Source organism: Nothobranchius furzeri, chromosome 6, assembly GCF_043380555.1.
Source record: "Nothobranchius furzeri strain GRZ-AD chromosome 6, NfurGRZ-RIMD1, whole genome shotgun sequence".
NCBI classification, from domain to species: Eukaryota; Metazoa; Chordata; class Actinopteri; order Cyprinodontiformes; family Nothobranchiidae; genus Nothobranchius; species Nothobranchius furzeri.
The window spans coordinates 30,988,881-31,000,145 of record NC_091746.1 but is presented as its reverse complement, the minus strand read 5'-3'; the positions used below and the strand labels follow the sequence as shown (position 1 = coordinate 31,000,145).

At 44.1% G+C, this 11,265-nt stretch overlaps 1 protein-coding gene across 5 annotated transcripts in view; it reads left to right on the top strand.

Moving 5' to 3' along the window:
• The window catches only part of sorcs1 (sortilin-related VPS10 domain containing receptor 1), a 240,367-nt gene extending 234,043 nt beyond the window's left edge, over positions 1 to 6,324 (top strand). Inside the window, exons 24-27 of one of the 5 annotated variants that reach the window (XR_008563892.2) lie at positions 1,546 to 1,645; positions 2,059 to 2,164; positions 4,436 to 4,586; positions 6,234 to 6,315. Coding sequence is in view for 3 of the 5 variants with exons in the window: in XM_054743833.2 (XP_054599808.2) it covers positions 1,546 to 1,645; positions 2,059 to 2,164; positions 4,432 to 4,586; positions 6,234 to 6,295 (423 nt within the window). In the remaining 2 variants the exon portion in view is untranslated. Of the gene's footprint in view, positions 1 to 1,545; positions 1,646 to 1,829; positions 1,915 to 2,058; positions 2,165 to 4,431; positions 4,587 to 4,694; positions 4,951 to 6,233 lie in introns of those variants that run through there. The other 4 variants (XR_001574014.3, XM_054743833.2, XM_015973530.3 and 1 more) reach the window with 4 other exon arrangements.
• The last annotated feature ends 4,941 nt before the right edge of the window (positions 6,325 to 11,265 follow it).

Sequence of the window (11,265 nt, the reverse complement as noted above, 5' to 3'; positions counted from 1 at the left end):
GACGTCTATGAACACCTCCCTCCCGTCTCATCCCGCAGCGGCGCTCCAAGGAGCCAGACTGGAAAGCCCAACGTCATCAATCAGCTCACCTTTTAATCCTAAATTAATACATAATGTAGGGATAATCTAATCCCACAGTCCGAGGATGCTGGAATGGAAATCTGTCGGATTTTTCCTCCTTCCTTCCTGCTTGATCTTCTGGAAAGTTCTTCCTCAGCCATGAATCTTCATCCTAGTTCTTGCGAGTAGAGCAGCCTTTGCTTGTTAGAACGTGTACTAGATTTCCTGACCCTGGCGTACAGCGGGAATGAGTCGGACTAAATTTAAACCGTACAGGTGGGAGGATGAAGGAGTGCACAAATGACTCGTATTCATTTGGTAAATGAGACGGATGAGATGAATGAAGTCTCCGCTGCAGCCAAATAAAACATCTGCACAGAGGAAGTGTTGGATGTTATTATCCAGATGCCTTTCATAATCCCGGAATATGTTCAGCTTCTCATATTTAGATAGTGTGGGTGCGTTAAAGCCCAGAGGAAGCAGGCTCATGTGAATGAAGAGATCCAAGATCGACCCTGAATCACGACGACCCGCCCGGTGGAGGTCACATGTCGGGTCGGGTCGGGCTGATGCATAATGCATCCCAGTGGAACGGTCCGGCAGACAAAGACTCGTCTCACATAAACAGGAATCACGTGTGGACGTTCTGGGTCAGGACAACATAACGCTCCATGTTTATGGAGAATTCTGACAACACCCTGCAGCTTGGTTCTGGTGAGCATCGTGTTTGCATAAAATCCAGTTTTTATTCTCAGAATCACAAATAAAAATCCTAATTAATAAAACGATGTTTACATCTGGAACTAATTAGCATGGCGGGCCACGCTCACCCTGAAGAGCGCATCAGAGGGTCTCTGGACTTGAATCTGTAACTGGACCCACCTCTAGGAGGCTTTTGAGTTCTCAGTCACTGAAAAGGCCCAAAATTCTCTGACCTGAACCCGCCTGCACGAGTCCTCCGGTCCCTCCGCTGCCGTCTGTAGAAGCTTTCTTCAGATTCTCATCCAGGACCTTCAAACATCAAGATGATAACAACACACGTGTAGTTTTATTTGGAAGGGCTGCAGGGTTATTTCTCCTTCTCATCGCTGTTTTTACTTCAGCTTCTTTAAGCAGATATGATTCTTGTTGCTGCTGTCTGATAAAACTAACAGAACCGTTTTCACTTCATAAGCTTCAGAAGTTTCCAGGTATGTTTGAGGCTCTTATTGTGAAGAGTTAATGGATTCTGATTTCCAGTCTGGACCCAACAGCAGGAGCAGAACGCCGCTGATCCGATAGTTTAATTATTTATAGATTAACCTTTAAAAGCAGAACCCTCGGTTGGAAGAGCCACTCATCATCATGGTTATATTTTCAGAATTCCTACTTTAGGATTATTAAAACGTATTTGTTGAGAGCCTCCAGGTGAACGAGACCGGTGGTTCTTGTGCGTTCTGCTGCCAAACCCGAACCCAAACCCGGCCTCTCTGTTTAACCCCACAGCTCTCTGAAGTTCTGCTGAACACCTTGAATCAAAACCTCGTCCAGTTCACGCTGCGGCCGGGGGTCCAGGTCACCGTGTACGCTGCTCACCTGTCAGCAGGTAAACACACAGCTGGTACTGTTGGCTTGGCCCGGCAGGACCTTCGGTAGTGAGTGGGACAAACATAAAGCATGTGGACTTGAAATAGTCAGGATAGTCAGGTACACCTTTCATATGTTTGCTGTCCCCACCCCCACTCAACTAATAACCCCTCCCCTGTGTCTGATTGGCTCCCATCATGTAGCGACACAGAGACATTCAGAGCGTGAGCCTCGTTACACGTATGTGTGCCTCTTCCTATGGGGGACGCTGCTACTTTTAAGATGAGAGTAAGAATATTAAACTGATTCCTGATTCACATGGGTGTCATTTCTGTTCACTGCTCGTTGCATGAGTCAGCAGGCGGGAATACAGCGCGTCCACCTGGCGGCGATGCTCACACCGCGCCTGCTCTTCTCTCCCTGTCTCTGCAGCGCCCCTGGTGGACACCAGCGAGAACCACAGTGGCTCTGCCATGCTCATGCTGCTGTCCGTAGTGGTTGCGGGTTTAGCCGTGTTTGTCGTCTACAAATTCAAGAGGTAACGTCTTCCTGGAACTCCACACAGGTGTTCCCAACGGGACGCTGATAGGATCGGACGCCGCTTACGTTATCAGGTCCTCCATCTGAAACAAGTGTCAGTCTTCAGCTGCCTTCAGCGTTAGGGCCGTGAACGCAGGCGGCTGAGCTTTCTGAAATGTTAAGTTGTTACCTGCTCCAAAGGAAACAAGCGAAGGGTCACGGCGGTGTACCGACTCAATAACACATTAAAGGTGTTAGCTGCTAGAGAGGTTGTGTCTGTTTTAGTTTAGACTTCACTCTTAAAATACCGTCTCAACAAAGTACCACTTATTTCAGCATTGAAGATTTATTCAGTGAAGTTGTTTATTTGAATATTTTTGTTTTACTTACAGGTGCAGTTTGTAAGAATTTTACTGTAAAATAATCACAAAACGATCGAACGTCTCCACCGTGTTGGAATGAAGGTCCTACTGGTTTCATTCTCAGCCGGCTGGAGGCTTGTCGGTTTTTCTCCTTTCACAAAATCAAAAGGAGGACATAATTACGGTTTACACTCCGTGAGTTTGTGAGGTTGCCAAGTCTGTGCTGAGCTAACCCAGCAGCGCTTGTAGTTCGACACCGGCATGGCAAAAAGCCCCAGAGTTGTGTAAAGAACCAAAGCCAGTAAACAGGAGCGACCCAGAGGTTGTTTCTTGTACCTCTATGAAATTTTACTCTAATAATGGGTGATGCAGGGTAGAGGTTAACGTTGAGCTAATATTGCTAACAGTGAATTAGAAGCAAATAATCGGCTCTAAAAATGTCTCGGGCTACCTTTTCAGTTACGATTAGCTGTGTGTTACTGGGAAATGTGTGTGTGTGAAGTGAACAACGAGCCGTTCAGAACTATACCAGTAAGATGGTATACAATGCTGTAGAACAACTACCGTAATATGTGTAGTAAGGGCTCCCTATCAAAGAATGTCCAAGAGTACTAACTCCAGACACGACTATGTATTTATGTACTTGTACATTTATACTGTGTATGACTTGTATTTGCTCATCATGTGGTATTTTCTGGTGTTCGTGTGTAACTGGCAACCGCCACGAAACTCACAGAACGGCCGTGAGAAAGTAATACTTTTACTTTAAAAATTTGACTTCAGTAAGCACATTTGACCACAATGATTGTTACATATTGCACCTTTAAGATTCGCCCATTTCATCCATGAAAATTCTACTTCAGAAATCCAACAGGGAAGATTCAACAACAGAGCTGACCTCCTGGTCACTCCAGCCAAAGTAATTAGTCGTGTTCGGGCTGAGCAGCGCCTCGCCTGGAAAACAGACGAGAGCAGACGGACGCAGCAGGGGGAGGGGCTGAAAGCCGGCGCTTCAGTCGGACAGATTTCCCTACATGTGTAGCTCGCGGGTGACGATGGATGAAGTTATCGCGTTAGAGTTTATACTTGTTTATTTTAATTCTGGTGCCTGTTAGCAGCTGAAACACATCCTCACGTGCTTGTGGATATCATATATCGTATATGGAGACCTGACTGTAATAATAAGTAAAGGTTAGCAGCTGTAGCTTCAGTGTGCTCATAGCAAACGTGACAAAAGAACACATTTCTCTTTATGGCTTATATAGTTGTCATCATCAACATAACATGACTTACAGAATACATGCGACCTACTAACATTTCATGTTCTACCACCGGATGTTTGGATCAGAAGGTGAACCAATCAGATCTTAGATCAGGTGAGAGCCAGGTGTTTCCCATCATCCTCTAGGTTTAGCAGCCGGTGGAGAGCAACTGCAGCGCCTTGCTCCAAAATCTGCGGCCGCCTTGATCTCACGAGGTTATCGTTGCCTACGTAGGCATGATGTCAGAGCAAGTCGGCGTCAAGTCGGACACGAATCTAACCGGCGAGCACCGCGTTTCGGTCACCGCTGGTCTAATCTGGGCAGAACCGGCTCATCTGGAACACGGCCGTTGTCACTCCATTGAGTTTAGTGGCTTTTAACCAATCAAATGATGCTTCTCTGATCACGTGACACCAATGAGGCGTCAACCTGAACGAGTGATGATGGCTTTAGCCTGGGTCACCAGGAGGTCACCTCAGTTGTTGGAATTTAGTGGTGAAATTTTTGTGGGTTTATTTTCAGTAAAAAAAACATCAAAAACATAATTTCACGGAATAAAAAATCAGTTTGATGAAGTCCGTATGAAAGAAGTCACCTTGTGTTGAGGCTGTTTGTTCCATCGGCTCCTTCTCCGTTTACCTCACTGTGAATCTTTTCTCAAGGAAGATCCCAGGCCTCAACGTCTATGCGCAGATGCAGAACGAAAAAGAACAAGAACTGACGAGTCCAGCCGATCCGAAGCCCACGCCCAGCTCTCAGCAGGACTTGGTGCCTTCTTTGGAGATTCTGGACACCGAGTTGAACTCGCGGCCCACCGGTGATCCTCAGCTTCTATCTGTGGCTTCATTCACCCTTTCACACCGTTGTTTGTTTCACACCGTTTTGTTGCTTCATGACACTCATCCTGCCCTTTGTGTGTTTGTAGTGAAGTGGTCCCGACTGCAGGACTGCTAAAGCACAGCCAGTTAAACAGAGCAGTGACTTCTCGGTGGTACGATGACACGCCGTCCTGCTGCTGAGGTTTAGAGGAACCGGACAGAAAACACATCCTTGTTACTTTAGTTTGGTGGTTTCTGCAGAGCAAACATGAAGAAGTCCAGATCACGTCTTTACATCCTGTTGCTTTCCTGTCATTCATCCAGTTTCCATGACGTCTGACTGTAATGATGTCACCTCGGCTCTCCTGTAGACCTCCTTGAAAATGGAGGCAACATTTGTAGGTTTAGATGAAGTCATCCAGGTTTCCTCACGAGTAAAACAGACGTTAAGCCCCTGCTGATGGAAACTACTTTCAACGTGTCATTTAGACCTTTGGATAAATCATGATGTTAGGTGGACTACGCAGGAAAACACGTAAACTGCAGCGGTTTGTGAAGCGTCTACAGAAAAACCAGAAACAAGTCTAAGAAATGTTGAAATGAACTTCAGATTTATGAGACCAGATGAATTTGGAAAGTTATAAAATGACGGGGTTCAAATGTTCTTGTTTTGTAGGCTCGTGTTTTTATTACCGGGAACAACCTCTCATGTCTACTGCGATGATGTCATCGAGCAGAGAAAACTGCTTTCCAATCAGCACTGTCGCACGGATCCAAGCACCTCCCCTTTTCTTTTTAAACAAGGCATAGTTGGCTTTAACACATCCCAACAAGCTACTATAATAGTTTCATTATCATGTGTTAATCTTTAATCTGTGGAAATTGGAGCTTTTTTCTGGCCAATTTTAAAGAAAATTCTAAAATACTCTTTATTTTCCATTTTCCAAAGTAATAATTCAAACCAAAAAAGATTTCATACCTGTGTAAATAGATGTGAAAACAATGTGGAAGTCAGACGTTTGAGGGGATTCCCACTGACGTCACAACCTGGAATAAAATCTGATGTAGATAATAATTCACTTGTGAACACTTTCGGAAATAACACGGAGGCACGTTGATGGTGGCTTATTCTTTATGGATATCTAATTATGTGCAATCGATACCGTTATAAACTGATGCCGATTTATGCAGGGTGCCCCCCCCCCCCCCCCCATGTCTAAACAAAACTTCACATCAGGTCTGTTATGTTTTGACATTTGAGAGAGAATTTATATCTAGAGAGTTTGGTGTGTATTATGGGCGTGGTGCGTAGACGTTGGGTCATTCGGAGTTACATTTATTTGCCGGCATCGCCATCGATAAACGCAGACCAATAATATCGGACGTCCAGCAGATAAAGCCACAGAAACAAGCAGCAATAAAATATAACGATTAAGTCGATTGTAATTAAAGTTAAAATGATCCATTTCTAGTGTGAAAACCAAAAGAAACATTTGATGTTAACAAATACAGTTTTAAAGATGCTGCTGTAAATAAAAGCAGAAACAGGTTTAGTTTCTTAAATCTGACGAGCTGAGGTGAGACGGTACCGCGGGTCTGATGGTTCTGTTCTGACCCAACTCCCTTTTCCTCTCGTCCCTCTCCAGGATGTATGAAACCTCATCTACATGTGAACTTCTCCACAGAACTCCCCACATACATGGTCTGAACTCTGGACCCCCCCCCCCCCCCCCCCCCCCCCCCCCCCGCCTCAGAGGCATCACGCAGCTTTTTTTTCTACCGTCTGGGAGACGAAGGTTTCGAGCTTTACTCCTGTGCATGTTGGACCCGGCTGACGCACCAGAACAACTTGTGTACAGGTTCTCCTTCCTCTTCCTTCTCCAGCATAAACTCTTGTTTTTCCTCGGAGTAGAGACGGATCGCCAGCATGAATCAGACCGCAGGAACCAGGAGCGCTCTGGGACTTTGTGCTGCTCGATGCCACTCCCGGCCGGCAGCAGGAGATTCTTTATTTATTTGAATATACTTTTATGAATATTGAAGTGAATTACACAATTATTTTGTAAATCATGAATGTCTATGTTAGAACTTTGTGTATTTTAATAACAAATGCCAAACTAAAAGAGGCGCCGTTATAAATATGATTAGAAGCTTTTGATCTTCTGTCCTCAAAAAGCTGAGTCATGGCACAAAACACGTTTTCTACTGAAATGTTCCTTCTTTGATTTAATTTTCAGGATTAGTTTAAAACTTGCTGTAAATCTATCGCTTCTGGTTCTATACCCGTCGCTTTGTCAGACGTTTAGAGCATCGCCGGGTATCAGCCCACCTGCTGCAGGTGAGAGGAGGCAGATGGATGAGAGGAGCGTTTCTGGGGACAGACTTCCTGAATCCTTAATCTGGGCTGTCCAGCCCAAGGCTTGTTCGGGTTGGTGACACATTTGGGTTAATGTTCCGACCCGCATCTTCATGCCAGCTCATTAAAGCGGGCCGCAGGAGCAGAAGAACCAGAGCACGGACGACACCGGGCTGCGCGGACGTCAGTGCGCCTGAGCGACGTCCCGCCCCCCGTTGCTCTGGAGGAGATGAACAACAACGTCTCATCGATGCCGTTCATCCTCAGCGGCTCGGTTCTTTTTGCTTCTTGGAGAAATCTGGACCTGCTGGGATTTTTCTGATGAACGACACTTTTTTGAGTCAGAAGAGTCCAAAGTGCTTTAAGCCACTTTGTCCGTTCACACGTTGATCACAGTGGCTCCTACAGGGGTGGTGTCCATGACAACGTCTGGGATCAGGGAAACTTTGAGAACAAAGGTCAGAAACTTTAATCCAGACGCACAAAATCTACGAAATTCCCTTCATTCCTGCAGGAATGTGTGGCTCCCATTTTATTTTAATGTTAGAATTAAATCCAAAGTCAAATTATTCTGAGAAATACTCAGATTATGGGTTAGGATGATGTTTTAGGTGACCGTCTGTAACACTGGTTAGGGTTAGGGTTCAAACATCACCGCTCACCTTGTGGCAGCAGGTGATGAAGATTAAACGGCTTCTAGATCAGGAGAAACCAGACAATCCAATCAAATAGTCTCATAACCTTCATTAGTTTTATTTCATCTGTATTTATTTATTTTTCAGTTTTATTCCAGTCAGCTGTTAAGTCGGTGAAAACAGACGTGATGAACAGGAATGTGTTCCCGCTCCGGGTTTATTCTGAACGTCTTCAAAGCTCCGTCTGACCGAACGGCAACACGAAAACCAGAAAATGACTCCAATCAGAGGAAGCTTCCTGTAATTCTCTCAAGTATTTTTCCCAAACAAAAAGAAAGTTGATTTGTTTACGGAAGCTTTCATATCCTGGTGTTTACGAGTGTGTGTGGATAAAGACGACCGGAAAACAAACAACCTGAATGTGAATTCACTGTTTCTGTGTGATTCTCAGCTGAGAGTCGGTAACGTGTTGTTCAGAATGAGCTTTATTAAGTTGTTGTTTATTTTTTTCTCCAAACCCTCTCATTTCCTCAGATTAGCTGTGAACAACAATCAGAGAGTAAACGTTTAAATAAAGACACGAGGCGTGTTTGCATTGTTGGAACTTCAAGGTGAAGTCTGTAGAGTGGAAAATAAGATGTCTTCTCAGCTCGTGTGTCCATATGAAGTCAGCCTTTCAGGGCTTTGCACACAAGTCCTGCTTTGGCAGTGAGTGATGTCACGGATCAGCGCCCAGACGCGTCCACAGTAATGTTCGAAGTTTCATTCTGAACAGCAATTAGATTCATTCAGAGAACCGGGACAGCCGCTGTTTGCTGTAAAATGACCAGAAGAAGCTTTGAGACACACCAAAGCCCCGTGGCTGGGGAGGGGTGTGCTGTCCGTGGCTGGGGAGGGGTGTGCTGTCCGTGGCTGGGGAGGGGTGTGCTGTGTTGGGAGTTTCGACAACTTTAAACGGTGTTTATTTGCTCGTGCTTCCATTCTGCATCAAAAGTGCAACTTTTCTCATTTTTCTAATGCCGGTTGTTTTGGTCGACGTCTGCTGATTCCTACTTAGTTACAATCAGTCAGTGGGAGCTCTGCTAAGCGACTCAGCCAGGCCTTTCCGAGTACCTGCCCCTCTTCAGGCACTCGGTTGGTTCCCGGTAAACGGCCCGGTGAAGAGGAGACGCGCAGTGATAAACACAAATAAGACTAAACGCATGGTCATGGGATCTAGACACTTTAAAAACGAATCCACTCTTTAGCTTGACCTTGGATGGTTCTGTTGTTGAACAGGTTGATGAGTTATTGGGTGTTGTTGTTGATAATAAACTATCCTGGGTGAATCAGATTAACTAGATGATGATAAAACTGGGAAGAAGTACGGCTACTATCAGACGTAGGAAATTCGTTCCATTTCACTTAATTAAACTAGTTCAGTCACTGGTGCTCTCACACTTAGACTATGCCTCTGTGGTTTGGTCCAACACCGATGAAAATCGTCTAGACACGTTACAAATTGCGCATGACAAGGCAGCGTGCATGTTATAGGGGAGTCCGTACAGGAGCCGCGTGAATCTGTTACACAAACAGCTGTCCTGGCTAAAGTAAGACAGAGATTGGAGTTTTCATTAACTATGTTCATTAGAAATATCATTACCACGATAACTCCACATGTCATTTATTCCACCTTGTCTTTCTTCGCGGACAAACACGATTATTCCACAAGACAAAGTATGCACGGACGATGTGTGCAGAACCAACCAGATACACAGAACTGGTCTATCGGTGCGAAGGAAGGCACCGCCAGGATCTCTGATGAGGGAAATTGATCAAAAATGTTTTCAGAAAACTCCAAATATTTTTATTTTCCCAAAGATAATGTCGAGCTAAACATCTTCTGCAGCGAGCCGTTTCAGATCTTAACAAAGTATTTTGTTATGTTTGGGCTTTTGAGAAATGATTTTTGATTTTTCTACACTGCAATATTATGGTGTGTGTGTGTGTGTGTGTGTGTGTGTGTGTGTGTGTGTGTGTGTGTGTGTGTGTGTGTGTGTGTGTGTGTGTGTGTGTGTGTGTGTGTGTGTGGTCATGTATGAATGATTTGCACAAATGTATATATACATATATATAAATATATATATATATATATATTCTTCCTGGGGTCTCATCTCATACAATCATTACGTTTTATATATATATATATATATATATATATATATATATATATATATATATATATATATATATGCATATATATATATATATATATATATATATATGCATATATATATATATATATGCATATATATATATATATGATGTAATGACTGTATGAGATGAGACCCCAGGAAGAATAGCGGCTGTATGTCTGCCGATAATGGGGATCTTAATAAACAAACAAACAAACAAAGCAGTAAAATTACCCTGAAGTTCCAACAGCAGAAACACGCCTACGATGCATCACGTCAGCTGGAACATAACACACCAACACAAGCCCATCCTCCTGAGATCATCATTACTTTGGTGAACGTCTGTGTTTAACTGGACCAGAACCGGACCCACGCTCTTCCTTTACATGAATATTTTGCAGACACAACAGTGTTTGTTGTTATTATTCACAGCAGAGCTCCTCTTTAGTTCTGCAAAGCAGGGATGTAAAAGTTCTGCATCAGGGGCTCCAAGTTCCTCTGATGTGTGATTCTGACAAACCGTCTCCGTCCGTCTCCCTATGGCTTCAGGAAGACGTGAGTGAATCAGAAGTTAAAACCCTCCCCCTGAACCCAGAAGCAGAAAATGACTCTGACCAGAGAAAACCCTGATTTGGAGCTCTGGACAGAACGTGGAGCAGACACGAGGAACCTCTCCTCTCCAGGTTCAGATGAGCTGGGATGTGGGAAACATCACCAAGTCACACATGGACTTTGTCACCATCTGCTCCCTGCAGAATTAGCTAAATGATTATTTTTGTAGAGAAAACTGAATAATAACCCCAAAAAAAGTTTTCTTACTGTACAGCTTTTGTACAAGACCTGAGATGTTTACGTGTTTTTGTTTGACCACAACTGTGCCGTGTGTAACTGTTTAATGCATTTACAATCCTATTTATTAAATGGAAAATGTCTGTTAACACTTCGTTTAATTTGTGAAGAAATACTGAAGATTGAAACACGTCAGCTCATGTTCTATTAAAATTAAATGATAGTTTGGTGCCTTTTCTTCATTGGTTGATGACATGCAGACATGCATTCCTGGTCTGCTGATCTTCTTTAGAGTTTTAGACAGACTGTACCAGTCCAGCAGGTCGGTCTAGCCATGCTTAGCAGGCCTCAGCAGGCCTGAGCAGTACCGGTTGGTGTGTGGGATCATGCGGCGGAGCGGACTAAATGAACAGAACAAAACAGGACTTGTTTGAAACAGCTTTGGTCTATTTGGACTTGTGCTTCTGTGAGTCAAGAGCAGGTAGAGGTACTTCAGTCTTTTATTTAGAAACAGGATTTGCATCTTCTTGGACCGTCCCGTTGGCTGACATCAGTAGCGGTAAGTACGTCATGTTTATTGTCCAATAGTATGCAGAGACAGTTTGGAAGACAACCGTAGATTCCTATCTGTTCATTGGTTGTGGCTAGACTACATAATCCCATGTTCACCATCTTAGCTTTGCTTAGTCGCTGTGATTGTCAGGTGACAGTACGGGTCTGGACT